Source organism: Ochotona princeps, chromosome 18 (assembly GCF_030435755.1).
Source record: "Ochotona princeps isolate mOchPri1 chromosome 18, mOchPri1.hap1, whole genome shotgun sequence".
NCBI classification, from domain to species: Eukaryota; Metazoa; Chordata; class Mammalia; order Lagomorpha; family Ochotonidae; genus Ochotona; species Ochotona princeps.
The window spans coordinates 21,762,632-21,777,708 of NC_080849.1; the positions used below are offsets into that span (position 1 = coordinate 21,762,632).

At 46.1% G+C, this 15,077-nt stretch overlaps 1 protein-coding gene across 1 annotated transcript in view; it reads left to right on the forward strand.

Annotated features, from left to right (window-relative positions):
- The window catches only part of LOXHD1 (lipoxygenase homology PLAT domains 1), a 151,213-nt gene that overhangs the window by 135,289 nt on the left and 847 nt on the right, over positions 1–15,077 (forward strand). The window contains exons 38-40 of the mRNA XM_036493606.2: positions 7,426–7,596; positions 10,635–10,767; positions 11,724–11,882. Coding sequence (XP_036349499.2) covers positions 7,426–7,596; positions 10,635–10,767; positions 11,724–11,882 — 463 coding nt within the window. The remainder of the gene's footprint in view (positions 1–7,425; positions 7,597–10,634; positions 10,768–11,723; positions 11,883–15,077) is intronic.

Below are 15,077 nucleotides of genomic sequence, written 5' to 3' on the forward strand. Positions count from 1 at the left end.
AAATCAGCACCATGGACAGCTCTACAAGCCTAATCCTTTGGCTACTTGTTACTACTGCATGTTTTAGCATTTACATGCCAGGCTCTTAAAGACCTGAATACCCCCTCACTCCAACCTGGGATTACAGAAGACTTTTTCTTGACCCCATAGTGAATTTTGGACTTACAGAAATTTTGAGTTATGTGATTCTTTTTCCCTTGTAAGCAGAGAACTGAGTCTCCTAAAACCAGACAATTGAGCTGACTACAGGCTCAACAAGAAAGAATATCTGTATCCTCCTTAAGCCTGTGCAGTTGGGATGCTAGGAACAGGAATGAGAGAAAGAAGTCCAGGGTCTGTTCCCAACCTCCTCTTTTTCATTCAAAGATGTGAAAGTTTTGATAGTAATGCAAGCATGTCTTCTCTCTCTGGTGTTTAAAACTTTGCCACTACATTATGCTTCACTTTCATGGAAATTTATGAGGACAAATATATTTTTTGAGAGTCTTTCACAAAAGAAAACATGAAGGCTAGTAGACAGATACCATTTAAGGCAAGTCACAAATGTTTGACTTAATTTAAAGCACAGCAGTTTTCCTTCACTGAGTCTACTTTTCTATCCTTTTTGCTTATCTAACAATTTTTAAATGAAAAAAATTAAATGTACACCAAAGTGAAGGGAACTTCCATGTGTCCTTCAACAATGTTCAACAATCTCATGATTTGTTTCACCAGCTTTACCCTTTTTCTCTTTCTATTTATTAACTTAGTTTTTGTTGAAAGAAAATATAAAATTAAATCTTCAACTTCTGTCATTCCACCCTGAGTGTGATTAATGTGTTTCTTTTTTAAAATGAACATTTTCTTACAAAATCACAACACCATTTTCACACTAAACAATGACTTCATTGTATGAATTGATTTCTGCTCCACAACAAATTTCCAAAATCCTGGCTACCATGTAAATCTACTCAGTATTTATATTGAGGACATTGGTGAGGAATGCAGTGCACTGAGGAGATAATATGTCTTGATGTATTATTACAAAGTACACAAAAGTCCCATTTTCACTAACGCTAGGATGGAAGAGTAGATGCAGAAAATAGTCAATGCAGCAGCTGTCAGTTAATTGTTGCATCATAAAACTCCTTCCTGACTCTTCATCCAGTGATGATCCATTAGGATTATGAATGGAGATTTTCTAACCCTGCCATTTTTTTATCAACTAACCAGCTGGAAATTTTCTGTTAAAAAACTGTCCCTAAAGCCATTTGATTATCATGAAATACAGTTTATAGCGGCAAATCAAGATAAATGATTAACTCTTCCCCTTAATGCCAGTTGCCCAGATAGCTCTTGCAATATTGAGCAAATTATAACCACGGTGTTTATTTCCTAATCCATCTTGCTGTTCTTGCTTCTTCTGGTTAAGCTAAAGCTCTAGTGAAATGAAGAATATTTTGTATTACCACATACACTTAAGTATTTTCTTTTGAATAACATAAATTCACTGAAATATAAAAGACCTCATAAATCATCTCTTTGGGTTTTGTTTGCTTTAATATTTTTTGATAATGTTTGCATAGTTGAGAAGGATGCATGCCCATGTTGACCACTAATTAGGGTAAGAAGGGTGTAGAATTAGGAGAAAGTGGATGAGACCATTGTTTCCAAGGTTTTTTCTTCTTCCCATGTTTAGGGGAAGAGGGGAAAAGCCGCTCCCAGCCTTCCAACCACCTCAATACCCAGGGATGGGGTATGTCCACCCAATGTCATCTCAGGATTCCTGATGTGGAACATGCTCCAAGGGTTCTGCTCAAGTGGTTTTGATAGTTCTGAAATGCTATTAATTTCATTGCTCCAAGGATGAGAAAATCCTTCCAGGCTCCATTGACTGACATAGTTCACCTTAGAGTCTCCATTTATCCAGATATTTGCTGCCACTGCTTTGCTGGGGGAGTTGTCTAATTTTTTTTCTACTCTTCCTCCTCTGCTATGATACTGGATGTCCTCTGCAGGCCTCAGTGGTCTGCCATATCCTCCATGTGCATTTGGGTATGCTGTTCACTGCTCCGTCCTCGTGATTGAGGAGGCCCCAATCTGATACAAACACTTCACAGTCAGACTATAGATTCTTTGATTTTCCCTCATGGTTGGAGTTCTGAGTCCAGTGGTTCAGTTGGGATATCCCCAAAGAAACTTGAGCTGAGGCTAACCCCCACATTGTACAGATGAGAAAACTGGGGCTTTATGATATTATAATATGATCAGTAAGCTAATATACAAGATTGAAACCCAAATCTGTCAAATCTCAGAATACCACCCTGGTCAGCCTCTTAGATGATGAAGATAAGTGTTTGTGGACAGAAACCAACAAATTTTTTTTATTCTTTCACAGTGAAACAATGGCATATCAAATCATTCACTTTTTTTAAGCTGGCCTTAAAGACAACCATACAGAAATAGATCCCCATCCACTGGCTTTCTCAAATGCCTACAGTAGTTAGGAATGGACCAAAATAAAGCCAGGAACCTGAAACTCCTTCCAGATTCCCTGTGTGGGTGATATGAATCAGCTGCTTGCCCCCTTCACCTGCTGCTTCCCAGCAAGCTGGACTGGTGAGTAGGGCCAGGACTCAAACCCAAGTACTCTGATGTGGGCTGAAGGCTTCCCAAGCCACATCTTACATGCTAGACCAAATGCCCACTCTGTACACAGACTTTGCTGAAGAAATAGAGTTGCCCAGATGATCCCTTAGCCAAAGATTGCTTATAAGGGAGAACTTGTTGAAAAAGTGAATTTTTATTCAAGAAGAATTTTCAATGGTTTTCACTAGAATAAGGAACTGACAGGTTACATTAAAAAAATTAAAGCAAAGTATTGGGCCCAGCAAGATAGCCTAGTGGCTAAAGTCCTCTCATTGTATGCACTGGGATCCCATATGGACACCAGTTCATGTTCCAGCTGCTCCACTTACCATCCAGCTCCCTGCCTGTGACATGGGAAAGCAGTCAAGGACAGCCCAAAGCCTTGGGACCCTGTACCTGCACAGGAGATCTGGAAGAAGCTCCTGGCTCCTGGCTCCTGGCTCCTGGCTCCAGGCTCTGGATTGGCTCAGCTCTGGCTATTGTGGCCACTTAGGGAGTGAACCAGCAGATGAAAGATCTTTCCCTCTGTCTCTCCTTCTCTCTGTAAATCTCACTTTCAATAAAAATAAATCTTAAAAAAAAAAGAAAGCAAGGTATCAATTCTAGATGTAATGAATGCAAAGTCCTGCAGTGCCCTTAAAGGTCATAAACATTGGTTCTAGGTCCCTGTAATCTAACTAAAGCAGTCATACATGCCAAGAAAAATAGACAGGGTCCTATTTATGAACTTAGTAACAAAGATTGCCTAATAAATCTGTGTTCATGATCATGTGAATAGATAACCAGGGGCTCTTGTGCCTCTGGGAATTCCAGAGGACCTCATGGAGGGAGTGATACCTGAAAAACCCAGAGGACAGGCATGCATTTAGAGCTGGAGAATGGCTTGGTAATATCATGAGGAGTGAGGAGAGGCTGACAGGGTGTGTAATGCATGGCTCCGCACTGGACTGGAATATCACACGAAGTCTCTAATTAAGGCAAGAGATAAGGTGATTAGAGCTGCGGTGAAGCAGATTCTGAACTTGTAAACACAGCTTTACCAAGTCTTTCACTCCATCAGAGCACTTGAGATAAAGTAATCAGTTCTTCCAGGATAGGCCATTCCTCCTCAATAACACTTTATTAAAAAATTGTATTTTATTTATTTGAAAGACAGATTAGCAGAGAGGGAGGGAAGGTGACATAGATCTGCCATCCACTGGTTTATCCTCCCCTTCCCCCACCTCCGGCCCAATTGACAGTGGAGGCCAAAGCCAAGAACCAGAAACTCCATCCTGATCTCCCATATGGGTGGCAGGGTTCCAAGTACAGGTGCACCAGAGGGAGTTAGATCAAAAGATGAGCAGCTGGTCTCTGCAAGTGCTTTGATATGGGTGCTAATGTTACAGGTGATGACTTAATCAGATGTGCCACAACATCAGTGCCCCAGTAAGGTTTAAAATTCTTCCCTTCCCCCACTCCCCAAATACCATGTTCAGTGCCATTCTTCCTTGTTCTTGCCTGCTCGGTGACTGTGGACACTCTTATATTCATTAAGCACTGTTATAGGCATTGGAATTTAGCGTCAGGTAGATTAGCAAGACTCCATTGTCAGGGCCTCACAACCTAGCAGGAGAAGATAGACAAGAGAGCAAATAAAAATAAAATGGTTTCAGATTGTGAAGTGGGTATATGGTGATTGATGACAAAGAAGGCAGGAAAAGGAGTTTTTTACAAAAAGGACAGTTAACAAAGTCTTCCCTGAAGACAGGACATTTGATCTGACACCTCTACGATGAAACAGTGTTGGCATTCAAAGTCTGGGGAATATCCTCCCAGACAGACAGAACTGTGAAAGCCAAGTTTCCAAGACAAGACAGGGTTTCACCTATCAAGGTATAAAGAGGCCAGTGTAGGTGAAATAAAGTAAGTGAAGTTGTGAGTGTCATGAAATAAGATCAGAGGAGTGGAAAAGAATTAGATCATGTCAATCCATATGGTTCTTGGTGAGCAGTTTGTATTCAGCTCTGAGAGTGATGAGGAGCCATTCAGAGAGTTTAAATGGATCAGTGACAAAATCTGATTTATGACTTTCAAAAATCACTCTCCTACACATGAAAGAATATTAATCATAGCTGTGTATATAGAAATAGAAGTTGGAAGAACAACAAATTATCCATCAACTGGGACAAGGTAGATAATTTGTGGTACATACATGAAACAGAATACCAGCTCGCAATGACAAATAAGGAAACAGATGTTCATATCAAGAGATGGATTGTGATGAAAAAGGGAAGCTCTCAAGTAGTGTGGAGTGTTTGCTATCTCTGTGTTTAAAATAATAAAGTACAACCCTAAGGAGGAAGTTTTGCAAAGAAATGGATTCTCTGATAGTTTCAGATAGGTCCCCACAGGTCAATCAGGGCCAGGTTGTGTGTCTGGCATCTGGCTAGTGCTGGCCACACAGCCAGGCTGTCCCTTGGTGTAGAGGTAAGAGTAGGATCCTGTCTGTTGCAATCACCAGCAAACCCTGGCTCCACTTGCATGTTTGGTAAGTTCTTTGTGGGAGAAAGGGCAGCCCTGTCAGTAACACCCAGTATTTTCACAGCAAAGCAAGTAAACCAGTAGTAAGCCCAAAGCTGATAAGTAAACGTCCTTCATGTCAATAAAGTTGGGGGTTTCCCACCAATGACCATGGCAGATGTCTCTCTCACCAGTTCTTACTTGCAAAGAACCTTGGGAATGGGATGAATCATTGTTACCTTTTCAGAAAACAGGGTCATGGGACACAGTGGGAAGGGAGACAGCCTATCACAGAGCCCAGGGCATCCTGGGCAAAGCAGACTGCTTCTCTGAGCGCCTTGTTCCACATGGTGGAAGCACCAGATTATGTTAGCTAAAACTCAAGATCAGAATCCCCTTGTCCCTTGGCTCACCACTTCCTTTGTCAGCACACTGCCTGGCATGCAGGGAGTGTAAATCAAGAACTGAGCAGAGTGAAGAGTGCCTTCCAGCAGCAGCGACAAGTTCTCATGGCCACCTCCCCAGGTGATGCATGCCCCAGCACTCAACACACTGATACGCATACTTGCTCAGAAGCTCACAATCCCCTTTGATTTCCTATTACCACAATATTGTAGAAAAAGACTCCCTGAGGGACATGTCTCAGTTGGATCAGCAAAGCATCTTCTTTCTCTCTGCCTTCCTCTCCTCTTCTTCCTGTGTCGTTCCAGTCTGGAAGCCTTTGAAGATGGCTTCAATCCATCTTGTCTGTATCATTTCCAGACCAAATGCACTGAGGTTTGCTGAGTACCTGAATCAGTTTCACAATAGTGTCAAGAAAGCAGTCAGTCTGCAAACTTACAGATGGAATCATCCCTGGAGCAGAAAAGTGGAAAAAAAGATTATTGAGTTAAAACACAAAGCTTATTGGTAAAAATAAGCAAACAAACAAATAAAGAACTCACTGCTGCTCAACAGGAGTGTTCAAAAATTTAACTGAATTGTTTCAGCACTCGCTGTTTACTAGTTTCCTAAGCATCTATGCTTACAAAAATAATAACAAGCACTTTCTAAACCTGGCATGACACTATTCCTGCACCACCAAGATGTGCACCCCTTCCACAAACCACAGCACACCTCCCAGCCGCAGTCTAGGTGGCCAAGCCACTTTCTCAGAGCGTCTCTTTGTGCTGTGAACCCTTGAAATCAGAGGCAGGTCTATGTTGCTTTGGGCAGTGTCTACCACTGGAGAAACACCTATAGATGTGGCCAGTGGGACTGAGAGAACAAAGTGAGAGCGGAGCCTGTGTGTGCATTCCTTGCAGAGCTGCCCCATACATGTGTCATGAGTAGTAGGTATCATCCCCAACACCTGCTGGGCCACAGGAACTTCCCCTTGCATGGTGACACATGGCTGAAGCAGGTGTCAGCAATATGCAGCTGTCACAGCAGATGTACCATGGCTCCTGCCTCATGGTTCTGCCACTGTAATGGGCACACTTGTGAGGGAAGTCTTGCCAGTTACAGCAGCAGTAGCTGTGTTCAAAATGAGGCTGAGATGTGTCACCTTTAGAGAATCCCATAAGGAGAGGCCAGCTTCCAATTCCTTCTAGGATGGTCGAGCACTCAGCCCAGCTCTCTAGAGGTGTTTGGAATGCACTAGGCAACCATTGTCTGCCGGAACAAGATCAGGCACCAGGAAAAGAAAACCAACTAGGGCCCAGTCCCTGTCCTCTGGTGCTCATGGTGGAGAGCAGAAGTCACACACAGTGACTATAGAGAGGGCAAGGTATGCTGAGGCAGGTGCAGGTACTACAAGAAGACCTGCCAGAAGTCTAGTGAGCAGCCAGGGGAGGCTTTCTGGAGAATAGGTGGTATGAGCTAGGTGAATACAGGTCTCATGAAGTAGTAGGAGTCATTCTTTGGCTTTGTGAACCTTGGAAGCTATTCATTCCTTAGGTCCAGAGACCTCCACATGAATATGACAAAAGCCATGAGCTTTTCCTTCAATAAAAATTCACAAATAATTGTGGCATAGTTTCTCAAAATTCAAATGAGCTGCCTGCATAGATTTCTCTTAATGTTCATGAACCCTGAGTTAAGGGAATTTGTGAATCCTGTAGGCTGGAGGAACATTCAGAGAGCACCCAACCCAGGGCTTCATGTCCGCAACAAGGAGAAAAGACTCAGCGCAGGAAAGTTGTCCAGGGCCCCACAGCCAGTGAGCCACAGCAGGAGGAGGATGAGGAGGGTACAAAAATCTGAAGCAGGAGAAAGCAGGTTCAGCTCCCAGTCCTCACAGTGTGTCTTCCACAGGGATATTTCCTGGCTGGCACCTGAGCTATGTCGACGTGAAAGACAACTCCCGTGATGAGACCTTCCGCTTCCAATGTGACTGCTGGCTCTCCAAGAGTGAGGGTGACAGGCAGACCGTCCGTGACTTGGCCTGTGCCAACAATGAGATCCGTGAAGAGCTGGAGGAGACCAGTAAGGGGCCAAATGGGGGTCCAGCCTGGCAGTGGGTAATGCTTGGGCTGAGCCTTCCGTATAAGGAGGTGTGGGAAGAGCTGAAGGGGAGACAGATGCCCCAGGAAGGACATAGTGCAAGGGTACCTAAAGAAGGGAACCACTAAGATGCTGGTGCCCACTCACAGCCCTGAACCACAATTATGATTTAGGTAACAGGAAAACCCACTGGGAACAAGTGAACCCTGACCCAAAGGCTGGGCTGGCGAGGCTGGCTGGGCTAAGCAGCTTGGTTTGAAGCCCTTCCCAGTTTATTCTTAAATCATGGGTTTCATCCAATGGATACAGGTGGCAATAGCTGCTGAATCAAGCCTTGCTAGACACAGACTGCATCAGAATCCACTATTTCCAGCAGCTCTTTTCCCAATATTTGTTTCTCAGAGGATCTTAAAGGAAAGGGGTCCTTTTATTTAAGATTTATTTATTTTACTTGAAATACAGAGAAGAGGGAGAGACATAGAAAGGGTTAAAAAAAAAAAGCCAGAGGTGGGATGATCTGAAGCTAGGAGCCAGGAGCATCTTCCAGGTTTCCCATATGGGTGCAGGAACCCAAGGCCTTTGAGCCATCCTCTCTGCTGCTTTCTTAGACCATTAGAATAGAGTTAAATGGAAAGTGGAGCATCTGGGACTCAAAATGGTGCCTAAATGGGATGTCAGTGCTATAGGTGGAAGATTCACATGATAAACCGCATCAGTCCCAGAAAGAGTTCTTGATCTCTAAGGTGGATGCCCACAAAGGGAGGAGTGTTTCTAACATGCCTGTCTGAACCCCCACCAATTGGAAAAAGGCTTAGCAGAGGCTGAGTTCAAAGTAATGAATGAAATTTCCAACATTAGTTAAATGTTCTAAACATTTCGTTATTTTGTAAAGCAAAGTGCCAGAAAGAGCGAGTCAGATGGGGGAGAGAAGAGTAGCTTTCACCTGTTGGCTCAACCAAGGCCAAAACCTGGAACTGGGGACTCCATCTGCTATTTCTCCAGTGCATTAGTGGAGAGCTGTATTTGGATTTGAAGCTGAATATCCAGGACTTGAATCAGCATTCTGACATGGAATGCTGATGTCACAAACGGCAACCTAACCTGCTATGCCACAATTCCAGGCTAGTCTACAGTAGCTACAGGAGGAGGCAGACCTCCAAATTTTAGTGTATTTGCACAACAAAATTTGTTTCTCAACTCCTGTGCTACACAGGTCCACAAGAGACTCAACAGGGACTTGTCCACTCTGAGTTAGGGAGCCACACTCTTTCCCCACATGTGCATGCCATTTCCAAATGTGGTATGCACATTTCTCGCAGAAGCAGAGAGATCCTGCAGGAAGCTCTTCCCCACCTTCCTAGCACGCCATCTCACCTCCTGTTAGTGGTACCTAGTCCGGTGGCTCCACTGGATGCAAGGGCAGCTGACTGGGCCATCTCTTGCACAGGCTGTGGAAGAGAAACATGGTTCTTTGATAGGAAGCCACTGCCCAATCTCTGTTGTCTGTACTCGCCCATGATGAAATGAGCTGTCTGGAAAAGTAGCAAGTGCTGTGTTCCCAGGAGCATTCAGATCCATTGGCCCAATTTTCTGTAGAAGGTTCCTGCCCAGACTCCTAGCTACTGTAATTTTATCTCCTGAGGAGTTCCTGGGTGCCTGGTTTCAGCTGGGATGTTAGGAGCAATTCCTATGACTTGGTGACTTGTGATCTGTTTGTACTGACCTTTGCATAGATAGGTATTACTCTCCCTATAGATAGCCTCACTCATGTCAGTGGCACACTGCAGGTGGCATTCAGCAAGGCAGTGCTCTGCAAATGCCTCACAAGCTAGTGAGAGCCAAAAGACAAGCCCCTTACCCAAGTGCCATGTGAGCATCCAAGGCTTATTGGCTCATTGGTGATAAAGGAGGAGAGACTGGTAAGGGAAGGATGTTGACAGAGCTCTGGGCAGGGAACAGCAAGGAGACAGAATAACTGCAGTGAGCAAGAGAGAAGATACTAGAAGATGAAGAGGGAAAGGCAATGGGAGCCCAAGTTCTCATCTTTTGGTCCTTCATGCAAGATTAATACAGTCTTTCTTTTAAAACAAGATTAATTTTATTTATTTGAAAGACGAAGTTATAGAGAGAGGGAGAAATAGAGAGATCCGACTTCCATCCACTGATTCACTCTCCCAATGGTTCAATCTCCTTGGCCAGGCCAAAGCCAGAAGCCAGGAGCTTCACCTGGGTCTCCCACATGGGTGTAGGGGTTCAAGCACTTAGGACATATTTTGCTACCTTCCCAGGCTCATTAGCAGAAGCTGGATCAGAAGTAAAGCAGCTGAGACTCTAACTGGTGCTTATATGGGATGTCGGTGCTGCAGGCAGCAGCTTCACCTGTTACACCACAGTGCCAGCCCCAAGGTTATTTCATTTTGTCATACAGTGCAGTTAGTGCTCACGTTCAGGGCTTCAGAATGATTGCTGTTGCCACTAGAGTCTACCCAGTTCGGGCACCTGGCATCCTCAGAGCCAGTGTTGGCTGAATGAATGCCATTGTAGACATGCTAGGGACCTGAAAGGAAAGGACCAGTATGGTTCTGCTTGTCGGAGGAGTTCAAGGCCCTCTGGGTCCTTTCGCTGTTGCTTTCTGTAGCTGGCCCCTGCTTCTCCACCCTTCTCTCCTGAGTCTCTAATCTCTGCTTTGCGTTATGGGGTCTTGCCTATCCCTGAAAGCCAGATCCCAGTGGCTCTCCAGGTCCTCACCCCCACCCCTTCCCCATTCCCAGGGCTCCTTTAGTCTGCTGGTAAAGAAGTTGCTTCTGAAAATGAAAAAGGGGAGCGTTCTCTCACCCAGAAACCCAGGCAGTTCTACTCAGAGCACCTCCGTGGTGGCACCCGCTGCCCCCAACCCCAGGCCACAGCCTAAGAGCGATTGAGGGCCCCAGGAAGCAGTTGGAGGGGCTAGCCACGGGCCCCTGAACTCCTGTGGGCAGTCATTCTCCCTCTGCTCACCCCTCCTACCTCCTTCCTTGCAGCCTATGAGATCGTCATAGAAACGGGCAACGGAGGTGAAACCAGGGAGAATGTCTGGCTCATCCTGGAGGGCAGGAAGAACCGATCCAAAGAGTTCCTCGTGGAAAATTCTTCCAGGCAGCGGGCCTTCAGGAAGTAGGAGGAGGGTGCCCCGGGGGTGGGGGAGGTGAAGCAGATTGGAGAGGGATCTTCCCCAACACACATTCACCAAGATTCCTTTCTTGATTGTGGGCATAGAGATACACATGAACATAACCAGCAGGTTCTTTTTGAGGACCTGTTGTGTTGCCAGTCCTGTATGCAACCAGGGACGTACGAAAGAGCAAGGAGGGGACTGTGCACATGCTGCAAACACCATCCCATATCTGTGTGGATGCCAAGCTCAGGCTCCCTGCCAGCAGAGCTGCCTCTGAGCTGCCAGGTGCCTACGTCATCCCCTACTCTCCCCAGGATTGTGGTGACAGTATCCCCTGCCCTTGGCTCCCCACTGCAGGTGAGTCTGTCCTTGCCTGAGTCTGTCCAGGCTACTGTAACAGAATGCCTGCAAACCACAGAGATGCTTGTTCACTGCACTGGAGGCTAAGCCCAAGGTCTAGGCACCAGCAGGAGCAGTCTGCTGAGGGTCCTCCCATCTCCTGGTTCACAGATGACCTTGCTGGGTTCTTATACAGAAGGGGTGCGGCAGCTCACATTGCCCTAGAAGTATCTGTGTCTTCATACCCCATTGTCCCACCCACAGCTTTGCAAGGACAGGTCCATGATCCCAAGAGTGGGTCTGTGGCTGGGACCCCATCCCTACTATTACCTGAATATCACTGCCCTCCTTAGCCCAGCCCCCTCCCGAAACTATCCTGCTTGATGACAATACCATTCTTTGGTGCTGGAGCCCTGCAGCTGGCAGGGATCTTTAATTGCAATTGTCTTGTCCCAAAGCTGCAATGAACCCCTCAACAAATCAGGGCTGATGTCAGTTCATGATAGCCATCCTAGTCCCACTCCCTAGCCCAGTTCCTGGAATGCAGGTACTCAACCGATGCCAACCTAGTTTTGGAAGGATGCGCAGCTCATTGGCTAATCTCTGTTTCCTGCAGGGGGACTACAGACACGTTTGAATTTGACAGTGTCTTTCTGGGGGATATTGCCTCCGTCTGCGTGGGCCACTTGGCCAGGGAGGACCGGTTCATCCCCAAGAGAGAGCTGGTGTGGCACGTCAAGACCATCACCATCACCGAGATGGAGTATGGCAATGTGTATGTCCTGTGTGTCTCCCCCAGTAGGAGCTGAGGCTGGAGCCTGGCAAGAGGGCAAGGTGCAAGGAGGTATCCTCTTAAAGGTTCAAGTCACCTACAAGACAGAAAGGGACAGGCAGATTTTACTATTCTGCCTCTACCTCCAGAGGCAGGGGACTGAACCAGATGACATTGAATGTGTCCAGTCTTGGAATTCAGGAAGTATACTGGAAAATCTAGTGGTACCAGGCAACAGAGCTTCTCCTGGTCCTCCCCCACCTCCCTCTATGATGAGGGAGATGCCCAGCTTGTAGCCTGTCACTTGCATGATTTTTGTGGTGGGAGGTTGCTGTCCTGCAGGCACTGTGGGGACCAATGACAAGGCAACCAGTTGCCTGCCTCTGAGCACCGCAGATACGGGGCCTTGCACGTCTCCCTTCGGAGCCTATTGGAGGCAGGAGTATTTCTGGAGGATTAAGGATATTAGTTACCTGGGCAACACAGCCACCCATTTGTCTAATTAAAGTCATTTGGTAAACCACTGCCAGAAATCAGAAAGAGCCCTTGGCTCTCTGGAAGATGGGACAAAAAGATTTGTTTATTTGAAAGGCAAAGTTACACAGGGAGGAGAGACACTTCCAAAATGACTACTAAAGTGCGAGCTGGGCCAGTTCAAAGCCAGAAACCCTGTATTCCATCCAGGCCTTCCATGTGGGTGGCAGGGCCTGAGCCATATTCCACTGCTTTCTCGTGCACATTAGCAGGGAGCTGGACTAGAAGTGGAGCAAGCAGGACTCAAATTGGCAATCAGGTGGAATGTTGGCATCACAGGTGGTGGTTTAATCTGCACCATGACGCCAGCCCCAGAGTTTTTAAATATAAATCATCATTTCTTTTAAAAAAATTGTTGATTTTGAGCAATTAAACTTTAAGTAGTATTTGGAAGGCAGAGAGATGCAGAGGAGTTATTTGCTGTCTCACTGCTGAAATGCCAGCAATAGCTGGGGGTGGGTTAGGCCAGGCCAAAAGGTAGGAGCCTTCTGAGTCTCCCATATGGGTGGCAGGAACCCAACTACTTGCCCTATCACTTGCTGCCTCCTAGGGCATGCATGAGCAGGAAGCTGGGACCAGAAGTGGAGTCATGACTCAAATTTAGTCACTCTGATGGTGGAATTCAGACATTCCAAGCTGGTCTTAACCACCGTGTCAAATATCCATCCCAATGTAGATCATTTCTTTTCACTCATTGTTCTCTGCCATTGCCATTCCCTTGCTGGTCATCCTGCTCCCCAGTGTCCCCCAGGGCAGGCTGATGTGTGTTTCCCTAGAGGCAGAGCCTTACTTTACATCCCACATTTTGGTGAATTTCTAATTATGTCTATTAGACAACATTTCCTTACATCTACACCAGGGATTATTTTTCAGACGTTACAAACAATGAATTAAACACATACCAGATGACTTGGAGCAATTCCCAGTAAGTACTGTTGAGTGAGAAGCGCGAGATGCAGGCAAACATGTCTCACTGGATGCTGTTTGTTAGGGGAGCACTGCCTTCCTCATATGGCTGTGTAGATACTCCCGCCTATGCAGGGCTGGGTGACAAGCAGGGAAATTTGGCAGACCGCAACCTGTTACATGGGTTGTCTGAGGTGACGGTGGGATGCTAAAATGGAAAGGAGCGAGATAGAGCCAAGCCAAAAGAAAGTGAAGTACTGCACATTCGGAAAAACATGAGTTGTGTTTTTAAATGGAATTATGTATATTAGTGGGCATACGCACAAAGAAATGGTTTTTCAAAGAATTTCAAAACAACTCCAAGACATCCCCCTCTAAAAAATTGTGATCTACATCAACATTCCAACTTGAAAATGATTAAGTGGGGGAACAGCCATCTCCAAACAGAACAGCTTATCAATGAAACATCTTTAAGTGGCTCTCCCTGTGAGGACCAGGCAAGTCTGAACTCCAAGTCACCTTGAGCAATGACCTCTCTTTTCCAGTTGTAACTTCCCTTCCATTGAAATGGGAGAATTGCAAGGCTCAGGCTGTTGTGGAAGTATGCATGATGCAAGAATGCAAAGCCCTGACATTTGGACAGCATGCTTCAACCCAAATTCTCATTGTTGTTCAAAACTAGAGTTTGACCTTGGTGCACTGGGCAGACCCTGCAGTGCTGCATTCCTAAGGCCACTAGCTGGTGCCACGACTGCTGATTTCCAAAGCTGTTGTAAAATACTAGCAGTCTGTATCAGGAAGAACTATTGCAATTGCTTATCCTAAACTAGCTTTGTGGGTGAGTAAAGCAAAGCCTGGTTAGAGATGTGACTTGTCCCAGGACATACAGGTCGTGGTGGCAGGGCCATGACACACCCAACCCTATTTCTCCCTGGACAGCCTTCTCCCACTGTGTTCTCAGACTTGCTCCTTCAAAGTTCTTTGACTCATGGTTATTACCCAGAGGCTAAAGCTGGGAATGGAAGGAAGCAGGTGAGGGAACTTCTGCACATGTGGAGGTTTCTTCAGCAGAGACATTCGGTAGCCCCTGTTCTCTGTACACACACTCCTATCGCCACATGACATGCACACTGTCACAGTTCAGCTCAATCTTCCCACTCAGCTCTGCCTGGGATGGTCACTGCAGATTCAGCAGCCTTCACCAATGGTGACAGCTCCAGGTAAAAGTAGGAGTCAAACTCTTTGAAAGGGCTCAGCATGACTGATGGGGAGTGAACTCACGGGAGAAGAGCAAGTGACAAGTCAAAAGGAAAACATGAGGGGTGGGCTAGATCTGTAAGGTCTGTCACGCCATGGTAAAGTCTCTGCATTTCCCTTACCCTGGGAAGTCATTGGATGGTAGTGAGCCCAGAAGCGGCACACCTAGGCTTGCATCCCAACGGCATCACTTGGCTGCCATGGAAGGAATCAGCCACAGTCAGTGAAAAGCAGGGAGCCCAGGTGAGAGGCTGTGGTTGTTTTCCAGGTGGAAGGTGATGGCTGGATGGAGCAAGCACTGTTGCAGGGCAGGTAGAGGAGCTGAATGGCATCCAGGTGGGCTGGCTCTGGCTGCACTTAAAGGCAGGGTCAACAGGCCACTCTTCAGATTGGATAGGGAGCCCGAGGATGCAAGCATTGAGGAGCACCTGGAAGGATGCAGGTTGCACTCCACCGTGGGTTTAAAAATGAACAAGACCCCAAGTTCATATGTTAATACAG